Raw genomic sequence first — 23,247 nt, forward strand, 5'->3', positions numbered from 1 at the left:
AAATCAGAGGAAAGAAAAGAGAGAAAGTACGAGATGAATGACAGAAATCATGTCCGTGACATGATTAACAAGGGCGATGGAGGGAGGGATGAAGAAGGCAAAACAGATTTAGGAAGGAATTAAAAGATGAGAGAAAACAAATTGGGGTGTGGGGGTGAATAGTGACACTGGGGCATGGAGAGAGAGAATAAGAGCTAAAGGGTCAAACAAGGCTAGCTGACAATAAACTCAAGTTGGATATAAACAGAAATATGTAAAGCCTCACATCCATGCATGACTCATCCCTGTTATGCTTAAACTATTTTGATATAAATTGTTTTCTGAGCAGATTTAGTGAGATAATACATGATAATACAATATGATAATTTGATGTATAATAATAAGTCTCATCCCTCCTTGGAAACATACTTTCTTTTTTGCGACTCCATTACAAATGTCTGTCTGTATAGCCATTTTTATCCTCTTGCCGGATTTTATTTCTCTGCTTTCAAAACTTTTTCTTCTGAAAACAATCAGAATCTCTACTGGGGTGCATATTCTCCAGCAGTAGTTGTTTGTCATCACAGTTTAAATTGTTACCAGGTCGGTAATGATAATGTTTTTGAAGTTATCTTCATGGAGCCAGCGCTGGCTTTCTCTGCACTAACTCAGAATGTTCGAGCAACAAGCGAAAGTACAACTAAATTCATGTGTTTGTGTGGACATGGAGCGTTAACTGAATTGGCTGCATTTCTTCACGTCTTCTGTCAACAATATGGATGAAAATATATTCAGCATGAATATGCTGCATTCCACTTTATCCCTTAAGTCAATATTTTATTTTACATGTGAATGTACAAAACCATGACACCCAACAGCAAACCAACAGGCGCACCTCATAAACACTGACTGTGTGATTACAGTAATCCTTCTCTAACTTAACACATAAAAACTGGGTTATGGTTGTTGTTGCTATTCACATCACATATCAACACCCACATACCCCTCCACCATTCCTTCAGTCCTACTTCCTCAACCGCTAACAAACTTTTCTCTCAGCCGTCTCTCCGCCCCCTTCTTTCCCCCCATCTCCTCACCATCTCTGTGTGATTCAGTGGTGGAGCTGTGCAGTTGTTAATTACAATAGAATTTATGAGTGCTAGAGGGAAGGATTAGCATGTGGCACACAGCAAATTTAGCATGTGGGGGGAGGGATTAGGCGGTAACACACAGAGGTATTATCACTGGGCTCTTTGCAGAGTACAGTTATGATTAGAAACGCATTGTCCTGTTTAATCCACCAGCCCTGTCTGTGCATATATATGTGTGCGTGTGTGTGTGTGTGTGTGTGTGTGTGTGTGTGGGGGAATGTGTGCAGAGATGATGTCTAGATGTGTCAGGGTCAGTGTTGGTGTGATAAAACCAGGTTGTACATTCGTGTTACTTAGTTATGTCCCATTCTTAGTGCAGTAGATGACCACTTTAATCCAACTCTGAGATGTTTGTGGAACTAAAAATGACCATAGCTGTATTCTATACCCCCATGTAAGCACAACAGTGGACAATGTCATGGTAGCTCAGCAAACTAATGCTGGAGACAGATGGAGAGGGGAGAGAGAGGGATGAAGGAAAGATGATCAGCAGGGGGGAGGGAAAAGAGCGACACTGAGGAATAGTCTAAGGGAAAGAGGGGAGAGTGGGAGGGAAAGTACAGCTCAGCCGTATGTACTCTTGGGTGAGAGAAAAGAAAAGGATCAACAAGGCAACACTAAACATGAATGATGAGATCCCTGTCAGACCAAATCAGTCACAAATGTCACCAGTGTTTGTGAAATGCATGATATTTTGCATGACACATGGACGAGCAAAAGGGTGGTGCAGTGACCAACATTGCTGAGATCTATTGCTCCATTAAATTTAGGCAAAAAAGTGTAGTGGTTTGTGTTGGAAAATTTTATTCAGGCGGACAATTAACAAAGAGTGCAGACCTGGCCAATCAGTGTGACTGTGAAAAAGCTCGAAAACATTATCTGGTCTATAAAGCTAGGGATTCTGTCGCTGATGGATGAATAGAGTAAATCAAGTATGTGTTAATGTGGCCTTAGCTCTGCATGTGATAAATGTTACATTATCATAAGCTATTTCTCATTATTCTAAAATGAGCTTCTGTTATTATTTATCATCATCATTATTATTATTACTAGACAGATACTGTCGTCATATCGGGTGAAATGATCTCAAAATAATGTGAGATGTAATAATAAGAATAAGATAACAAAATAAGAAAAGATATTGTGATAACTAGAAAAGATTATGTAATCATAATATAACATCTGATAGGAAACAGAAGTGATCTCATAATAACAAGATCCTAATCACAATAATGAGAAAAGACTCACGGAGAAGATGTGACAAAATTAAAAGAGGGGGAGTGAAGGTAAGAAAGAAGGTGAGATTTAACATGGATGGAAAAAAAGATGTTGGGGGGCAGAAAGCTGAAATATAGCACATAGCAAGTGCTCAAGGGGAGGAAAAAGACACAGATACAACTGATGCACTAGACTACAGGGAAGTAATAAAAGCTATAGGGGCGTGAAGGACAAAAAGAAGGTGAAGGAAAGAGCAAAATCTGGTACAGCGTGCCTTACATACTTTTGAAGTAAACATTTCACGGCCCTAATAGACTTTGTGAGAACATGAAGTAAGTTTGACAAGCTAATAAATCTTCAGTGCTGCCTCCTTAAATATTAATGACTGCTAGTCCTGATGGTGATGATGATGATGGAGCCTTACAGATACACCTATAGCGCCAGTGGCTCCATTGAATACCTGATTGTCTGTTAGAATGACAAGGCCGTATAGGAGGGGAAGTCTGATGTGAAAACTTTGGAAGCAGAGGAAGTTGAAACTGTCAGCGGCAGGTTGGTTTGGGGACGCCAGATTGAGGAGGAGAGACACAGAGAGCGGAAGGGGGGGATTTATCAGTTCTGAGATACCCAGGGGAGGCCGGCGACTGGAGCTCAGTCATGCCAGAAGCAGTAGAGCGATAATGTGATGCACACACACGTGCGCACACACATAGAGACACACAAACTGTATACTTAGAAGTATGCTTAGATATATATGTGTGGGCTTGTGTACACAAACATGCCCACAAATGCACATACACATTCTCACACACACACACACACACACAGACACACACACACACACACACACACACACACACACACACACACACACACACACACCCTCTTGGGAAACCAGAAACAGACACAGACACACACACACACAGACACACACGCGCACACACACTATGAATAAATAAAGAAGCACTCCACCACATCGATAAACAAACACACCAATTTCAACAAACAAAGCCCGTCATGCCCTCTAGAAGATTAAAAAGACAGACCTTCATTGACCAGTGGCCTTTGAATGACAAACAGATACACACCAACACAAATAAACAGAAATCACCCTCCAAACTCACTTCTACAAACACTAATACACTGCTCCCAACAAAGACACACGCACTCCACAACAACTCGCACATTAAACACAAACATCCCGACACACATAAACACTTGATTCTAAACATGGCTGCGTCTTACACACCCACACACTTACACACATAGGTGTTCAAATCTCCCACAGGCAAGGCAAATAACACAATTGTGGATCATGTTTCTGATCCGTCAGCGTCAACTTTTGCACTGCAGTTAAAAATGGTGTTTACACTTATCATATGGTGCAGCTCTCGCCTCAGCACAGTGGGTGTCATAAGTCTCTCCTGCAGGAACTTTGTGTGGTGTATCGTTGGCTGCCTGTTCAGCAGCCCTTCCCCATCATTAGCTCTCATTTGGACGCTGCACTTCATCATCAATGCTTATTAGCAGCGTTAGTGCTGCAATCAGCAGCCCATTCTCACAGAGCTGTCAAAAACGATTTCTCCGGCAATGCAGTGTCACTGTGCGCCGTGTGTGTGTCCTTACGAATCTCTATTGCATCATTGCGGGTTCAGAAAGAAATTAGAGGTCATTAACATAATGATCAGTTGACAAAAAGCAACGCAAACACTCACTGGGAGTAGAGCATGCGCGAGCGGACGATGAACTTGAAGATGTACTCAAGGGCTTTGAGGGTTCGGAGGATGGGCTCACACTGTTCCCCTCGGCTGGACACATCCAGGTACCTCTTCAACACAGACATCAGCTTTCTGGGAGAGAATGATAGAGGGGGGAAACAGAGGGAGGGAGATAGAGAAAAAGGGGAAGAAAAAAGAAAGAGATATAAAAGTTAAAGCGGGGAGGAATGGGGAAAAGAAAGAAAGAAATCAAAATCAGTCCGTCAGAATTGTTATTTCCTTTCCTGATGTTCCACAGGTTTGGAAAGTTGATCACCAACTCCATTTTTCACTTCCGTAGAGCAGAAAGACAAAGTGCAACAGAGTGAGAGTGACAGAATGAGAGAGAGGAAGACTGGCAGGGAGGTGGAGGTGGAAAATGGCAAAATAGTATTTCACACCTCAACAGATGTACCTTTCACATGGCTCACACATTTTTATTTGCCCTCAGATTCATGGTGAAAAAGTCATTCTCCGACACAAGAACACCCCACAGGCCTCTTTAGACACACACATAAATATTATGGTGTGTCAGAGCAGTTGGGGAGAAGTGTGAGTGGCACAGAGTTCAGATCAAGTTTATGTACTACCATTGTTTCTCTCCCTCGGCATAATATGCCATGCAATACTAGAATATTCATAACACATAAAACAATACAGTACGCCTACAGAGGGTTAAGACTTTTGGCTATGAGACAGCTCTATTTCCATGAAATGGCAAGAGGGGATCACCCACTAACTGGTTTAAAACTGCCCAATCCTCTTAAACAATAAAAGTTCCCTTAAAAAATGAACTCTAATCTGGCCTCACTGCCATCAGGGTGGCTTTGAAAATATTACCAACGTTATTACCATTCAGTATTCCCTGGTTTTGTTTTGGTGCATGGCTTAAAGGCAAGCACAGGAGGATTTATTCTTTTTTTTTTTTCTAAGAGCAAGAGATAGGGAGTTTAAAATGTAGTGAGAGGGAGTTAGAGAGTTTTACATAACAGCCTCGGGGCTGACAGGCGTTAAGCTGCAGTGACCCTCTTAAAGAGGGTGAACACCAACACACTGGCAGGGGAAGGATGGAGTGATGATAGAGAGACAGATGAATAGATGGAGTGAAGACAGACAGGAAGAGAGAAAGGCAGTTAAGAGAGGAGGAGGCTGGCAGGGATAATTGGGCAAAGGAAGTTAAGAGGAGGAGTAGAAGCAGTTAGGGGAAGCAAGAAAAGATGCACGGGGGAAAGGGAGCAGGAGGAGTCAGAGATGTTTTTAATTTCCTAACTAAAGCTTTGGCAACACAAACAAATGTTGTCTCTAGTGCCCATTGAATCAAGTGAAGTGAATTAACAGAGAGGAAGAAGCAGATAGAAGTGTTTGAGGTGTATGCCTGAGTGCTTTAGCTGCTACTCCACAGAGAAGCAAGGTTAAAGCTCCAGCTAGCTGGGACTTCAGTAAAGACGCATACTCTAATCCTTTTTCAGTCAAGGGCTCCAGATGCGACACACACACTGACCTCCAGTGGCAGCTGGATACAGTGCAGCATTTAGTCACTTAACATTAGATATTCAGATGACTTTTAAATTACCACAATAGGTTTAACACTTGTATACCCTTGGCACTCAGTATGGCAAAACCTGACAGGATTATGGGTTTGATTCCAACTGGGACAACGCACACGAGAGCTATGCATGGATTACTGATAGTCTACTTTAAGCTGCTCTGTCAAACTTTTCTGGGAATCATAAAACAGTCTGGTTTTTTTTGTCTTGGTGACAAAGCATTATTGAGATTATCTGATGGATTTAAAGGATTTCTTAATTCCTGAGAGATGGGAGAATGTGCCTCATGAAAGATCATGTAATCCATCATTTGTAACACAAGCAAGAAAAATGCAAAACTTCTGATAGACTGGCACAGCCAATACCCCGGTGGTGTTTCCACACAACAGAAATATGATGTATTTGTGTGATGTGATGTCATTGTGAGTAGGTGTTTGTTTAGATAAAGTTTAACACTGTCTGAAACTTTTCTAAAGTCAGACCTAAATTAATGACTCAGCTGGCATTTTATGGAGGCCACAGTAACATTAGTTAAGGCTTAAATAACCAGACTCACTCAGAGGTTAATTGATAATAAAATCTCCTGTGGCAAATTCAATAAGGAGCTGTCTCTGCTTTCTCGAGACAGCAACAGGATTACTGCATGAGCACACTGATTTTCGACTGAACTTTTAAGTTCATGGGATACTTATGAGGATCAAACTAATTTTTTTCAGTCTTCTATGTGACTCTGACCATATTTTTTTTTTTTTTTTTTATACATAGTTGTATGTTACCTGTCTGTAGTTTTAATTATTGTCTTGTCACTTCTTTCTCTGTCAGAATGCTTAAAATATCAGTTTAAACCAGTAAGAGGTGGAAAAAAGAATGAGATTAAATGAAGTGGCTTCTGATCAGGATGCAACCTACTTGTAGGCCAGTGTAGCGCTAAAATGCTGCTTGATGTAGGCCTCCAACACTGTGTTGAAGTGCTGGAACTTTCTGTCGGCAATCAGACCAATGATGTGTATCTGGCAGACAGAGGAGAGAAACAGACAGGGTTACATGTTTACATAGCAGTAGACAAGGTGGATGAGAAGTTATGTACAATCATCTGATAGACATGTTTATTTGGAGGGAGATGGATAGGTAGATACAGAGATGTCAGACACGATACACAAAGAGACAGCCTGTCAAAGAAAAATAAGCTGCATCTGTTGACAAAACACGCACAGTTAGACACACAGGCATTTCTTGGGAAAACAGACACACACACACACAGACACACACACACACACAAGCCAAACACTCACCAAGGCATCAAAGACAAGGATATCGTAGTCGTCATTCTGAGAGTGCTCCATCATGATGTTGAACAAGGCATCCAGGGTGTCCTGCAGAAACTACACACGTACAACAAGGCAAAGGAGAGGTCCAGTGAGAGCGCACACACGAGCACACATGCTTCTGGAAAGACACACTTGCATTCAAACACACACTGACCTTGACCACCTCCTCTCCATCAATGATTTTGAGTTTCTCCAGGTTTTCTCTGAGGAGCTCAGGTCGAGTCCTCCACTTGAGCAGCCCCAGCAGTCCCACTGGAGAGGAAACACACACACACAAACACAATATATTCTGCTCAGCTGTCATAACTACACCAACAGTACACACATCTGTCTTACTTAAGAGTGGATTCTGAGCAAAGCTGTTCTTACTTGACAATGTAATTTCTTAAATTGTAATTATTCACATTGTGTCCGTGAACACTGGACAGTGGATATATATATATATATATATATTCACACTCATCACTTATCTGACTGATAAGAAATAACCAAGTAGCAATCTGTCAGGTGATGATTTGTCATGTGAACAGTAGTCCCTGCTCCTCCAGTTAGTGAGACTTTCAACTGAACATCCAAATCCACAGTTTCTATCATTAATTCTGCTACAGTTTGACATGGGGCAGATTTCCAAGTCCCTGTAGGGCTGCCCGCTTTAAACCGCCTGCTTTCCCTGTCCAATCATTTCTGACTCACCAAGCCAAGCCGCACATCTGGTGGGTAGCCCTAAACAACACTGTGTTCACTTTTGTGTATGAATGTATGTGTGTGTGTGTGTGTATGGTACAGGTGATTAATGCCGCAGGATAATGTTCATTATAGTGATGGACTGGCTTCCTCAGTAACAGCTGTTGCACTGCACCTGTGTCTGATGCACCTTACTGTCTGGAGTGTACGTGTTTTTTAGGCCTTTGTAGAAGTGCATGTATACTTCAGTGTGCGTGTGGCTGCTTATGCGGCTGCCTGCCAGAGTGTGTAGGACAAAATGACGACACTCCACACTAATAAAACCCATGTATAGACACAGTTGCCCCCAATCCTTTGCTTACCTCATGAACCGTAACACGCACGCAAACTCATACTCCTGGCAACATTAACCTAATTAACACACCATTAACTGGTCAGATGTCCCCATAATCCTAACCTGCACTCACCTCACTTTCCAGCTATTGTCATCCTCACTCAACTTTTAACCCCGAAACCTAAAAATAACAGTTAACATAATGATGACAAAGAAAATGTTCCCTGTATTTAACCCCCAGTTTTCATGGTTTTCTGAGGCGAAATCTGAATTTCCCAAACATTGAGCCCAAGACTTGACAAAGCAATATGCACACCTCTATGCACTGCATTTGTCCTCTACCGATTTCACAGCTAACCAATGATTCATTGTCTCAGCCTGGCCTTATTACTTGGTTGAAAAAAGTGTGTGTGTGTGTGTGTGTGTGTGTTTCTGAATGAACATGTTTTGCCCTGGCATGTCTCTAGAGTAGCTTATTGTCAACTAAATGTCATGAAGGGGCAATATCAACATTGTAGCACCTGACCTACGCACACCTACCATTCTGGGTGAGTTTGGTGGAGCAGACCAGGGTGGAGATGCTGAAGCTGTCTCTAGAGCTGACTGACAGGCCTCCACCGCCGGACAGACTACTGGAGCTGCGGCTCACTGTTGCCGACTTGTGGGGGTCGCCGTGGTGGTGGCGGGTCGAGGGCAGCGACAAGTAGCAGTTGACATCTTCCATGCGCTTGCTGTCTCCCTGAAAGGACAAAGTCATTTTTAACTCAACAATTTTGACACTGCAGTATTGCTACAACTTTATTAATGATGGCACAGATGTTTGGTGTGTGTGTGTGTGTGTGTGTGTTTGTGTGTGTCACAGCTGCACTGGGACAAGAATTAAATTTCCTGTGTTTATTCCAAATGTGTTGGTGCAAATGTGGGAATAGAAAACAGAGAGACACTGGGATTTGCTTCACTTGCAGTGATTTATCAAGCCAGCCCTGAAGGGGAAAAAAAATGATAACCAATGATTGAAGTCGCCATTTCCACTGCAATAACCCTCTGTACCTTATCTACTTCTGCCTAGCCCAACTTCGGTTTGTAAAGTCATAACTTTGAAAACAGAGGTGGGGGCAGCTAGGCCTGGAAAAATAAGAACAAACAAAAGCAACACCAACTGTTGATACAGCATTTTTCTTCTGTTACAAGGTGCTGAAAAGAGACGGTGCTGAACAGAGTCAGCAAATAGGAAAGAAGGCAAAGAGATATATGAGAAAAAGACATGAGATCTCTTCTCTTGGCATCTACATTTTATATTTTGTTTACGCCATCATATTCTAACTGCTGTACACTTTTCCGTATATACATTAACCATCTTCATGTGACAGATTCACTCAGGCCTGAAACCTCAACTCTACCCTCTTTAATGCCATATACCAGTAATAATGAATGAGTGGGTGGAAAAGCAGGGACTAAGAGATTGAAGCCATGAGTGGCACAGAGATCGAGAGGAGTGCAGGGATAACGAGAGATAATCGAGAAAGGGCACAGGGGGACCATCCATTTGGTCTTCGAGTGAATCACGAGTAATTAATCTTCATTGCGTTTGGCATTTAATCAATAAGGGGATTCAATCTTAGCTCTGGCTCATTTGGCAGGAAATCTATTTGGCTTCGCTCAACCTGTCTCGGTGGCCATAATCCCCGATCCAGACTCACTATACTGTATGTTTGAATCTGCTTTGATGATAGTTGCAGCTGCACAGATGTCTTGAAATTCTTTCCCTGGTATTAACTTTTTCCAGACAAATATCTATTTGCCTTTTTTTGTAAACTCTATCATTTATTTCTAACCACTATATATATATAAAAATAAATAAATAAATAAATAAAAATCCAGAAATACCAGGGGAATGGCATTGAGCTTTGGTACAGTTACAATGTCTGACCATGAGTGATGAATCAAAAGAATCCTGAAAACTGGTTGTGTTTTCAACCAGCACTTGAGTTCCCACTTTCATTTGTCCTGATATTTAAAAGTATTTCTGGTTAATTGTAGTTGGGCCTTTCAATCCAAAACTGATTGATGCAACAAAAAGGAATGAACACTGAACCTATTCATTATAAAAGGCTCATAATGTCAAAGTTTGCATCTGCAAAGTGAAAGCTTTGAGTGTTGACCTGCTCTTCAGTTGCGGCGACAGTGAAGAAATTGCACATCCATTCTTAAATGAATCCAATTTTTTTGTTCAATTTATCTCATTTACTTTTTATTTGAGTCATTTTTGATGAATTGAAATTTTCCTTCCTTTCCTGGAGAGGCCACTGAACCTGTTCATCAGTTCCTCTGTTTTCTTTCTGCAAAAATTCTGTTTCTAACCTTGAAGACAACAAGGTCATGCAGTCCATCCTGTAGAACCGTCCCATCGTCTTTCATCAGACGCACAAAGGCCATGGCGAAGTTCTTCTCGCTCTTGTCCTTGGCTGAAGACGAAAGGAGACGGATGTGTCAACAGGAGGAGGGAGCGTCAGAGGAGAAATACATCAGGGAAATGAAAAGGGAGGAGGGAGGGACATGTTGAAGAAAGACTGCTGATTTGTATAGTCAAGTGTGTGTAATGATGCCTTGGGTCATTTCCAAATTGCTTCGAATCATTCAGTCCTTTCAGTGTCACATTATGCTCAGGGGATCAGAGGAGAGGAGGAGTTAAGAGCGAGGATGTACAGTATGGAGAGAGGAAAAGAGGCTTATACTCACACTCCTGCGAAGAGCGGTGTCTGAACATGAAGCGTAAATGAATTCTGTGCATTTCTTCCAGAGGGACTGCCACCTGGAGGACATCTCACGTTATTATAGAATATAAAACATTGGATATCTTACATTTTTAAAGGCATACCATCACATTCTAGGGTGAGTTATGGTTGAGGAATGCAAATGTCATATAACAACCAGACATTTTCAAGGAGGCTGAAGGAAGAAAATTCAACACATACAGGGAAACACATCCAATTCACATTTTGTTAAGTTGCAGCCTGATTCTAAAACCGTTTATGTTCATTATTTCCCTCATTAAGCTACAATCAGTATCCAATAATGACAAAGCAAAAACAGTTTTAGGAATATTTTTGCACACTTATTAAAAAACTGAAATATCGCATTGACATAAGTATTCAGACCTTTTACTCAGTACTTAGTTGAAGCATACAGCCTTGAGTCTTCTGACGTGACAAGCTTAGCACACCTGGATTTGGAGACTTTCCACCATTCTTTTCTGCCAGATCCTCTCAAGCTCTGTCAGGTTGAATTTGGGGACCGTGAGTGGACAGTCATTTTCAGGTCACTCCAGAGATGTTAGATTGGGTTCACGTCAAGGTTCTGGCTGGGCCACTCAAGGACATTCACAGAGTTGCCTCAAGCAACTGCGCAGTGTTGGCTGTGAGTTTATTGTGAGTGCTCTCGACCATGTTTTCATTAAGGATATCTCTGTACTTTGCTCCCTTCAGCTATCCCTCAACCCTGACCAGTCTCTCTTTGTCCCTGCCTCTGAAAAACAGTCCCACAGCTTGATGCTGCCCAAACCCAATGCTTCACTTTGCAGGTGCATTTTTGCAAACTCCGAGCAGCTCTCATGTCACTCAGATCGGTGGTGCTGCCGTGATGACCAGTCCTTCTGGAAGTTTCTCCCATCTCAACACAGGATCTCTGGAGCTCAGCCACAGTGACCGTTGGGTTTCGTGGTCGCTTCTCTTACCAAGGCCTTTCTCCCCGGATTGCTCAGTTTGGTCGGCCTGCAGGCTCTAGGGCTCTGGTTGCTCCAAACTTCTTCCGTTTAAGAATTAATAAACTCTCAACGGTGCAGAATTTTTCCCTGGATCTGTGCCTCGACACAACCCCGTCTCTGAGCTCTGCAGGCAGTTGCTTCCTCCTCATGGCTTGGTTTTTATTATCATATGCATTGTCAGCTGTGAGACCTTATATAAACGGGTGTGTGCCTTTCAAAATCATGTCAGGTCAGTTGAATTTAGCACAGGTGGACTCCAAACAAGGTGCAGAAACATCTCAAAGATGATCAAGAGAAATGGGAGGGACCTGACTTAAATTTCAAGTGTCCCAGCAAAGGGTCTCAATACTTATGTTAATGTGATATTTCAGTTTTTTCCCTTTATCATTATGGGATATTGAGTGTAGCTCGGTGAGGGGAAAAAAATGAATTTAAATGATTTTAGCATAAATCTGCATCATAACAACATTTTAGAACAGTGAAGTCTGAATACTTTGCGAATGCGCTGAATATACTAATGCCGACACACACCTTAAACGTCTCCATCCAGCGGGGCTGTTTCACTTGGTAGTAGATGACAGATCTGTACTCACTGACCGCCTTATCCCCCGCCCCCAGACAGATGGAGTTCTAGGAATGAGGGAGGCAAAGAAACATACATTTCATATGGAGCTGAAGGATTTATGTTGTATTTATGTGTGTGAGTGTGCATGTGTGTGTGTGTGTGTGTGTGTGTGCGTGTGCGTCCATTTATGCCTAGAATGGATTTTCATTCTGAGATAAAGCCGCGTCTATGTGCCCCTGACTATGAGAGGGTGAATGAGCACTTGCTTGCTCACTGGCCCGTACCACCTCAATCTCTTAAACACCACACCTACGGTACACACACACACTACAACTCAAACCCCACACCCACAAACCAATCCCTCTTTACACATTTCCCTCTCCTGTTCAAATACACAGACATGCCCCGTCCTCCTCGACCTCTTCTCTTCATGCTGCTCACCTGTATGACCTTGCCCTCCTCATCACACACCCACATGATGACTTCCACGTTTTTCTGGGTTGTCTTGTTGTACTTGTCAAAGTCGCCGCCCTGTAAGGTGAGGTAGATGTCATTGCGAACATCTCCCGGCATGATGATCTCCGGGAAGCCCAGCTTGCGGGCCACCACGGTACTGCGGTCCACGAGGTGAGTGTACTCCTTCCGGATCTGAACTATGTCCCCGACCAGAGCCTTCATGGTCACCCACAGACCTGGATGGAGATCGGGTTTAGAGAAAGAGTGAAGTTTGCTCATTTGAAAAACAAACAACTGCAGTGAGAGTGCTGATTACAAAGCAATGTTGTTTGTTTATCTCAAGAAACAGATTCTTGATAAGCCTCTAAAACAGCAATGAGACCAGGATGGGACTTGTGATATTCAGCAGGTGAAACTCAGGGATATTTTACTAGTTGTTAACCTAAAATAGATACATACATTAAATTAGTAAAGAAAAACAAAATGTCACTGTGAGATTTCATTGCTGGACCAGGACACTGACTGTCTTATATACAGGTTTTAAATCGCGTTACTTCCTCATTTATTCCTCATTCATTCCTGGAGTTTTGTGTAGATTACAGTAAAATGTAACAGGCCTGAAAGAGAGAAATTTAGTACTGTTACATGCACTAGTGACCAAAGTTGATCACACAAAATACCTTGGGTAAACACAGGATATGTGTAGATATGAGAGAGTTAAATGTAATACTTCCTAGAATTTCGTTAATTTAAGAACAGTTACTTGGAAAAACAGGTGCCACTCCAGGCTGTTTTAAATGATGGATTCAGAAAGGAGTTTTCATTTCTCTCTGCAGGTAAGTAAATTCAAATTAAAGCCAAATGAATGAATAAGGAATTTCAAGGACTTGTACTATTTAAATTGAATTTAAAACATTTTAAGGGGGTTTTCAGGACCTACAAAAACCCTGAAACATACAACTTGTGTGAGACCCACTTTGTGTTTATCTATGGGGAATGTAACGTTAAAGTGCTCCAATGTTAACTAAGGATGTAAAAATATCTGCAACTGTTGCAGACTAGGCTGTAATTAATAATATACAATTTGTCTTCTGTTTGTGAAAGGGTTGCAAAACAAGGGAGGAAAGGAGACAAAGAAAGAATTAAGGTATTATTAAAACGAACAGAAATTTACTCCTGAGGAATATGGGCTCTCACAGCTTTTTTGGAAATTATTATACGAGACAGCACAAAAAAAAAAAAAAGAAGAAAAAGGAATGGACAGAAAAAAAGGGGTGAGCTATTTTAGGGAAATGGTGAAATCTAGACTATGTCACAAACCCACATTTTGAAGGCTAACCATAAACCTACAGGGGAAACTGTGTATGTGTTTTAGTGTGTATGTGTGTGTAGCAAAAGCATCTCAAAGTGAGAGGAAGGAGAGATTAAGGGTGAGTAATGTTAAGAACAGCCTTCTGGTGGCCTCAGGTGCTCCTTCCATATCTGCTCGTCCGGGTGCTCTCTTCATATCTAGGTTATGCCCTGGGCCTTCAGGAGCAAGAAGAAAGATAAAAGCTGAGCGATATGACAGTGCAGTCCTACATTTGGGGTTACTCTATGTGGAACAAGACAGTGTCACCCATAGGGGCTGTCAAAGTCAGCTATAAACGTGAGGTGTGGGCAGCGAGACTGGAGACTGGTGAGGGAGAAATAAAGGGTAAGTAATATGAAAACATCGGCTCAAGGGCGCATGCTATCCATCAGGATAATGTCCTTCATTCTCACCCACGGAGCAGAGAGAGAAGAGGCGGAGACACGGTGAGGAATGGCCATTTTATGTGACCACAAATGACTGCAGCATGTGCAGTCCAGTGGGAACCTTCAGTGCATACAGGACCACTAAACCCGGCAGAGCGATCACATGGCTTACACACTAGGAGACAGAGAGCAAAGCCTGTAAATGCGGAACGGTACCTTGGCCACCACTGTCTCCTCGTGATGCTGTCACTTTGTTCAGCAAGGTGTGGAGAAAGTCATTCTCTGCAACTACCCTGAAGCCAAACAGACACACACAAACACAGTTGAAACACACAGAAACCGTTTAATCTCATAAATTGTGCAGATGCTGAAACCGTCACGCGCGAAAAATTGCATTATTGCTATTTTAATTACAAGGAGGGTCTGTGAACAGAGATTTAAGTTTCTTAGATAAGACAAGGAGAGAGAGGGAGAAAAGATGGAGCAATAGAAGAAAAATAGGAAAATAGGACATACGGGAAGAAGGGGATGAAATACTGCTTCTCTTCATCACATTCAATCTTCCCTTTGATGATATCACTGATGTCCATCACTGCAGAGAAGAGAAAACAAATGCGTCTGTCATGACAAAAATCAAAGAAAATGTTACACAGTAATTTCGGATGTGGATTCCCATCAGTCAGCAGTGAGAGCCTGTGAGGGTTTTACGAAGATAAAGGCAATTTTTTTTTTTTTTTTTTAACCCAGTGGGAGCAACAGTAGTCTACAGGGCAGAGAAAACATAGTGGACGGTCACCATCAGTATGTTAGTTTCGTCTGTGCAAAAGATGACTATGACTGTAGCTGGCAGCTCCCAGGTGTAGATATAAGTGATAACACCTGCAACAGCTGACAAATCTAACAAAATTACTCTGACATTTAGGAAACAAAAGTAACTAGAATTGCGGCCTCACGGTTGTATGCCACCGCCACTCAGGCTAGTTTCAGGCCCCCCATGTTTATCTAGAAATCACATAAAATATTGACCATTTGTGTGAAATGTTGTCATAATTACTGTTTGAAGTCTTGAGTAAATGGCTAAAAACTGTTTTCTGAGGACCCGGTGACCTTGACCTTTGACCACCAAAGTCTGATCAGTTTGTCCTTGAGTCCAAGTGGAAATTTGTGCAAAATTTGAAGAAATACTCTTTAGGAGTTCTCGACATATTGCATGAGAATGGGACATGCGTACGTACGGACAGACAACCTGAAAACAATATGTCTCCAGCTCTGACAGTCGCCGGCGCAGAGGCATAAAAATGACTAAAGATCCTACTAAAAGGCAAATATCATTGGCTAAACTGGTAAAATTTAGATATGGAATGAAAAAAAAACGGCATTCCTCTATCATCAGATGTACTGCAGCTTTCAGTGAGTCTAATTACTACAGTAAATTCTTTGTACAGCATTGACCACTAGGATGGGAAATTTAGTTGGCTTTTGACCAAAAAGAAAAAAGATATTGGCTCCTGTTCAAGTACCTGCCACCCCAAACGGCCGCCTCAGACCCTGAGTGCACTTCTTGTTGTTCATCTCTTTCAGGTCCATCCTGCCCACTCTCACTATCTGACATATCAGATAAATCTTCTCTCTGCTCAGGTCCTTGTTCCCCAAGTCCTGGTAGACAAAGATATGGAGAAGGAGAAGAGAGAGCAGATGAAGTATAGGGAGTGGGAATAAGAGAAACAACAGAATAGGGGAACAGAGGGTTTGCGGGAAGAGGAGGGAGAGAGAAAATGAAAAAAACAATTTTTTAAAGAGGAAATAAGTCTATTTGTTTCTTTGCAGTGCCGTGTGTGTACTGCTGAGAAACAGTGTGACAGTGCCCTCCTGTGGTCACTTACTGTAAAGACAACCTTCAGATTGTTGAGCATGTCAATCTCCTTAGGGAACCCTTTGCTGCCCCAGCGCACCAAGTAGTTCTCACTGCACGAGGGATGGTAAAGGGTTAAAACACATGCATCAAATATGTTACATTATTGCTCTGTAAAGTTATACTACACAATATTTTAATATACAACCACTTGTACTATCAGAAATTGCAGCTGCGATACTGATAATGTCAACCCCCTTATTTGAAATTCTGCAGATTCACTCTACTTGCCTAAATAAATTCTGTTTTTTGGCTTGTAAATATTTCTACCTATAAGAAGTGATGAATCAAGAGGATAGAAACGTTATCTCTGTCCAGTCCAGGAGTGAGCGAGTGTTTGGTTCAGATAAAGCTGGACTGTTTGCTTCCGTCATCTTTTGGTACTCTTTAGGAGAGAATGAAACAGCAGCTCGGCTGGTGTACGCGAGCAAACTGTGTGCAGTTTACTGATATGACACTACATGATTTCTGGGAGACTGAAGTTTAAATGTTTCAGTCATCCTCTGACAGGCTTGCGGATTCACTAACGTTACCCGCTGCAGCTGCATAATAATTTTGATTCAAATGCTACAAATACATCTCTTCTATTGCCAATGGCATTTTCCTGACATACAAGCATGTCCCAGACAATAGAATAGAAAGACAGAAAGACACACATCTACACTAAGCATCTGTGAAAAAAGTGGGGTGAATCAAAGCTGAAAATTGTCATAAACCCTCCCATCTGCCAGTTTGTTTCAGAGAGAGAGAGAGAGAGAGATGTAAAAGGAGAGGGAATGGATAATATAGAAAGAAAACGTCAAGCATGTAACCAATCAAAAGAACATAAGTGGCACAGATGAGGTGGAGGGGAATCGGACATCGGGACAAACAGCAAAAGGTGATCGATCCAGGTCTATCTTAATACTCCCAGCTGCTGTGGCAGAGACATAGATATAACCAGTATGACAGTGAGTGACAGGGCTTAGCATCAGCACTGGCAGGCACCACATAGCGCTGCCAGTCAGAATCTGCAGCTCTATAATTTGTGTTTTGTGTATTCTTATTTTTGGCAGACCATTGTTCTAATTTAGCGAGGTTCAACAATGGAGGGAAGAGGACACATGAGGAAACAAGAGAAGGAGAGGTTTATAGATGCAAGCAAGTGGAGAACAAAGAACGAAAGAGGGTGTGTGTGTGTGTGTGGGCTGGAACATGAATATGTGTGTGGGCTAGGGCGCGTTCATGTCTGTCTGTCTGTCTGTCTGTGTGTGTGTGTGTGTGTGTGTGTGTGTGTGCGTGCGTGTTTTAGACAGCTGAGGGATGGAGGTGAGGTAAAAACTTTAATTCATTTCGGACAGTAAATGGGTACTTAGAGGGATAATGAGGAGACTAAACTCACTTAATCTTAATTAATCTTAAATTTGTCTTTAATTTATTCAATGCATAAAGTTTACTTACTTTATGATCTCAATCCTGATGAAATTTAAACTCAAAGGGAAAAATCACATCAACATAAGCTATACAAATAAAAATCAATAGCTGTCCATAATCACTGACCTTGTTTTCCGTCTCGATGTGACTCAGTGCTTCTCTATAAGCCTAAACAGGCACATTTAAGCTTTCAAATGAATGTGGAACTTTAAACCAGAAATAAACCAGAAAAAGATATACGTCGAAAACATCAGCATGTACTGTACCATCGTCTAAAATGCCTTTTGAAGCTCACTGTATGAGGCTGGGAGCTCATGCTAAGAGAGAAGGACAAGTGATACCTGATGATGGTCTGTTTGTTGGGGTCATAGAGGGACATGAAGAGCTCAGAGTCCTCTCCGATGCGACAGACAAAGTTCCTGACAAAGACGTAGAGGCTGTGGGTGGGAGAAGACTGGATACGTGCTGAGATCCCGCTGTGGTCTGTCTGGATGTTGGACTGCAAGAGAGGACATTAGTTTTAGGAGGTTAGCTTGGGACGAGGGTCTAACAGGATTAAATTCCAGCCAAAAACTTTCATTACAAGGTCCAGGCAAATCTGGTTGGCTGGTATAACACTTAATAATGGCTGGTTACTTAATTCTGGGATGTACCGGCTGCAGCCCCCCCACCCAGATTGCTGGTTTGTAAGAGAGAGGAAATTCTCTGAGGAAGAAAATCATAATGGAGCACATTCTTACTAATGAATCAGTGTTGAAATGTAAAGTAAGCTGTATGGAGCTGAAGTGAAGTGAAGCCAATTTAAGGAAAAAGGAAATTAATTCTTAATTAAGCTAAGCTGGCAGACATGACTGGCAAGTAAAAAATGTATTATCCATGGCGTTTTCATAAGTTTCACTTTACGGATTTCTTGTTAAAAAGAAGAAAAAACTAAATGAAATGACAAAATTGTGATTCCACCCCTACCTAGTGCAGAATAGCTTTTGTATTTCATGATAAGAACCCATGAGAGGGGGAGACAGCTTCTCAGGAAAAATCTCTAATCTAGTGCAGACAAACCACAGCGATGTCAAACTAGTTTCCAAATAAATCATACTGTGATTGCAACATCTATCATCACATCCACTCGTGCAATCCTCTTTCCCTCCCAGGAGACTCTTTGTATGAACCTCTGCCTCCTACATTCTGTCCTTTCTGCTCCCTACCACATTCCCTTCTTATCTTTGTCTGTACCTGCTCCTCTTTGATGCGTTCATTGATCTTAGCTGTGGCCTGCTCGTGGGCCCGAAACAGACTGATGACACTAGCCAGCTCTGGCTCCAAGATGTTCCCATCCTCATCTCGAACAACCTGGTCCAGCTCCAGGATCCTGGCGTAGGCAGGACGGGAGTTAAGGATTAGGGAGATAGATGGAAGGTGGGGGAAAAAAAAAGAGGATGAAGAAAGGGCAACAAGCAGAGGTGGAAAGTGAGGAGGCACGTACACAGAGGGATGAAGGGAGGAAGCAGAGAAAAAGAGAAATAAGTAGCAAGTCTGGCATTGAACAGTTACCATATTAAAGTAAAAACTTGGGATTTTGTTTTGAGCAGACTTACTTGTTCCCATAGTCAATCTTGGAGGTGACTTTCTGCTTGAGCTCCTTGAATTCATCACTGGGCAGAGTGCCAGACAGGAGCTGGGAACGCCACTCCATGAGCTCCCACATCAGTCTCTGGACCTGCTTCACCCGCATTACTTTATTGGCCTGGACAGGTAGACGTATGGTGTTACACTCAGACACACACACACACACACACACAAATATTCACATACACAAAGAGCGTTTTTGCTTCTTTTTTTTTTTTTTACCACAAACAGCTGCTTCCATATGCTTCCCCACTCCCTCAATGTGGTGGTAACCTCCTTCACCAAGGGCATCTCTGAAGATATCACCACTTCCTCATTTCTGTAGTCGTACACACACATAAAAACTTAACAAATGCATGAAACTTTTGGAGACATATGAGACTTTTTTTTTTTTTTTTTTTTTAATTCAACTCACCCTCGTTTTTCAATGATGACCTCCTTAAGGTGGACTAAACTGGCAGGGAACACTCCCTACAGAGGAATATATGTGGGGGAGATGAATGAGAAAAAGAAAATCAGCTATCCACAAAACCAGAAAAGAAGATCTCTGTGATAAATAAAACTGGTTGAATGTCATGCATTATGCGCCTTTACCACCTTTCTTTTAAAATCAATGTGTCAATGCAGTCTGATGTAAAACTGGCATTCATACCTGTTGGGCTTTGTTCCTTGCCAAGTGGCCTCTGTACCACCCTGAAAGACAAATTGACTGTCATTTTACCAACACCAAATGTAAATGTAACGATGGCTGAAGCTTTTGCAAGGACTGGCATGTAAACAGCTGCTAATGCTAATGCTGGCTATGTAGCAATAGCAAAACATACAAATAGCACCTTGAATAAAGTATTGTTTATCAACAGCACTCTCTGTATGTAAGTACAATTTTTAAGAGGTAAGTTATGTAATTTTTCCTCAACAGTGAATGACTTTGTTTTAAGACATGCAACATGTATAGATGTAAAATATTAACTTTTTCACTGATTAACATGTTTAAAAAAAACACACTTAAAAATGTTGTTCAGGAGCACCATTCATCATTAGTGAAGTTAAATCAAATATAATGCTGTCATTTTTATATTTTGAAGCATTCTTACCATCGCAGACCTCCTGGATGCAGACAGTATCACCCACCTCCAGGGAAAGGTGCTTTTCTCCTTTGCCAACAAAATTCCACTTTACTACAAAAAAAAAAAAAAAAGAAGAAAGAAGTTGTCCCAGTTTGATGAGGGGTACATTTGATAATTAACGGACTGTTGTTTAATGACAATACAATTAAAAATTGAGCAGAGCCAAGAACTCTAATGATATGAATGTTAGCAAAAGCAGCAAGTAAGCTTGACTGGTGAAGTGCTACAGTTCTTTGTAACCTTGGCAACAGTTGTCGTTGATGTGAGGCTGCAACGTACACTCAGACTGACTGTTACCACCACATACAGCTAGCTAGCTAAATTAATATACAATTGATTTGGCATTGTACAATTTTGGTAGATTCATTTGCACATGAACATCCTAACACAGAATGAAGGAAATAAAAGAGATTTCAAATGTAGAATAATAATGAGCTACAGGTTAATGGTCATGTATATTGTTGTCTTTATGACATAAAGCCAGCTGTTTCAAAGATGGGGAACTTTTGCATCTCAGATCTCTCAGGAACAATTCTCATATGGGCTATTGTAAAGCTCTGTATTCCTGTTTAAGCCGAGATGCTGTAGCACACTCAGTTCAAAACTGAGTGTGCTACAGCACATGACTGCACAGCGTTCTCATGTCACCCTGGTGATGTTCTCAGTACACTGGCTCCCTGTTAAATTTAGGATTGAATCAATGATCCTTCTAATTAGAATAAACAGAATGCCAGCGTGCAGAGATTAATAATGTTCTTGTTTAATGGCGGGAAAACAACACGTTTCAGCTATTTTGTTTGTTCTGTTTAGATAGCAACAGCCGTGCACCTGATACATTGCTTGAGTATTTGGAGTTTGAACTCTGCTACTGTTTACTAATCCCATATACTGACCCCATATACATCCACTAGGCCTCTCAGGTCATCAGAACAAAGGGTTGTGGTTGTGCAACATATGTGTGTTTGTTTTTTTCTCTCTTTTCATCTTCTCATTTGAGTTTGTATTGATATGCTTTTCTTTCTTTAAAAGTAAAATGGACTTAGGGAAATTCTGATGGTCATTTTTCTCTATTTTCTAACATTTCATAGACCAAATGATTAATTGCTTCATCTGAAAATGAATCAGCAGATTAATCAATAATAAGTAAAATTGTCAGTTGTAGCCTTGCAGTCTGCAGTTGAGTGCAAGTAGCAGTGGCTGCACACTGGCAGCAGCTACTGAACGCTGCCTCACTCAAAAGCTGCACTGGATATCAGCTTGTGGCAGAAAGCTGTGAAACTGCTGTTGTCCATCTACAACAGCTCACAGGTTTCCTTTTGTGCACTAAACATAAAGAAGTCACACCTACAAAATGTGCTCAGTCTTGTGCATAAAAGCTGGCACAGAATTTTTACATCAGTACTGAAAGTTAAATATTTAGTTTTCATAATGAAAACCCTTCATGGGTACATAGCATTACGTGATTTCAACTTTTTTTTTTTTTTATCAACTCTTTTTAGAGTATTCAGCTTTAGGCTACAGCTTCAAATTCATACAAACTTCCTTCTTCCTCCACTTCCTGTGTTATAGTCTTACACAGTCAAGGAAGATATTCAGCTTAGATACAGTAGATAAACAACGCTTCACTGAGTAATTATGTTAGCAATAAATTCGGAATGGATTTACAATAATTCACAGTAAAAATTCAAGTGGTATAACTGTTTGGATGACGAAAACGTGAATCTCCGTGAATTTTCTACATTACAAACTGTAACTTCTTGTCTAGCTTATTGCAAGTAATTGATGAATCAGTGCATCGTCTGCTACAGCCCAGAGAGCCTGTGCTATATTGCAATCTGGATTACAAGTCAGAAATCCGTATTCTTGCTAAATTTTTGTTTATTCATATCTGACGCCAACACATGCCGATTGCCACGGCCATATTCAAGCCCCATACCAGATAAACTACAGATTGTGCCGAGTGCTTGTACAGTCTAGGATTTGTTCCTGGTACCAAAATCAATTGTTCCACACTTTCCACTTTCATTTTCTAGGATAATTTACCTTCTAGTTTACGTAATTATGTGCTGCATAATGTGTAATGCCTGAAGAAACAAACTGTCACTCATTTCTCCATCTGCTTTGGATCGATGATAATTTTGTTTATGATTTCAATCCCCCACACAATCCACTGCAGCTCTGTCTTTTATTGCACTAAATTTAAATGGTGAATATAATTTTAGGATTTAAGTTGTTTGGGGGGGGGGATTACATCTGATGTGTGCATCCTAAAGTTCTATAAGGCCATTAGCACCTGCTAACATCCTGTCAAGCAGGAAGTGATAGGCATCTATTTTTCTTATGACTGTTGTTCATATATGACAGCTTACTGTCATAACTAACATAGAGACACTATAGCAACATGTATATGCATGCACACACACAAGTCACACACACATCTGAGCGCGTTTTGACTTACCTACACCATACCGCTCTGTAGTGGTCTTCGTCCAAGGAGCCATGATTGCATGTAGTCCTCAGACTATTATTTATTTTGGGTCTCGTCTCTCTGGTTCTACTCCTAAATTTTCGCTCTCTCCTTGTGAGGGTGTCTGCTAAACTTCGCACTTCTGCATTTTTTTTTAACCTTTAATGAAAGCAGTAAGCCCAT

The 23,247-nt window shown here is 41.4% G+C and overlaps 1 protein-coding gene across 1 annotated transcript in view; it reads right to left on the minus strand.

Moving 5' to 3' along the window:
- dock2 (dedicator of cytokinesis 2) overlaps positions 1-23,247 on the minus strand; it is a 95,129-nt gene extending 71,882 nt beyond the window's left edge. The window contains exons 1-21 of the mRNA XM_023416769.2: positions 23,056-23,247; positions 20,565-20,648; positions 20,123-20,163; positions 19,886-19,941; positions 19,693-19,789; positions 19,440-19,588; positions 19,078-19,213; positions 18,186-18,343; positions 16,403-16,484; positions 16,040-16,175; positions 15,036-15,111; positions 14,736-14,812; positions 12,768-13,018; positions 12,293-12,391; positions 10,738-10,810; positions 10,360-10,463; positions 8,539-8,737; positions 7,135-7,232; positions 6,945-7,034; positions 6,562-6,662; positions 4,064-4,198 (exon numbers count right to left, since the gene is read on the minus strand). Of these exons, the coding sequence (XP_023272537.1) occupies positions 4,064-4,198; positions 6,562-6,662; positions 6,945-7,034; positions 7,135-7,232; positions 8,539-8,737; positions 10,360-10,463; positions 10,738-10,810; positions 12,293-12,391; positions 12,768-13,018; positions 14,736-14,812; positions 15,036-15,111; positions 16,040-16,175; positions 16,403-16,484; positions 18,186-18,343; positions 19,078-19,213; positions 19,440-19,588; positions 19,693-19,789; positions 19,886-19,941; positions 20,123-20,163; positions 20,565-20,648; positions 23,056-23,098 (2,285 nt within the window). The 5' untranslated portion in view covers positions 23,099-23,247. The remainder of the gene's footprint in view (positions 1-4,063; positions 4,199-6,561; positions 6,663-6,944; positions 7,035-7,134; positions 7,233-8,538; positions 8,738-10,359; positions 10,464-10,737; positions 10,811-12,292; positions 12,392-12,767; positions 13,019-14,735; positions 14,813-15,035; positions 15,112-16,039; positions 16,176-16,402; positions 16,485-18,185; positions 18,344-19,077; positions 19,214-19,439; positions 19,589-19,692; positions 19,790-19,885; positions 19,942-20,122; positions 20,164-20,564; positions 20,649-23,055) is intronic.

The sequence above is a fragment of the Seriola lalandi genome, unplaced genomic scaffold (assembly GCF_002814215.2).
Source record: "Seriola lalandi dorsalis isolate HSWRI2012SDOR001 ecotype SW California unplaced genomic scaffold, Sedor1 jcf7180002054569, whole genome shotgun sequence".
NCBI lineage: Eukaryota > Metazoa > Chordata > Actinopteri > Carangiformes > Carangidae > Seriola > Seriola lalandi.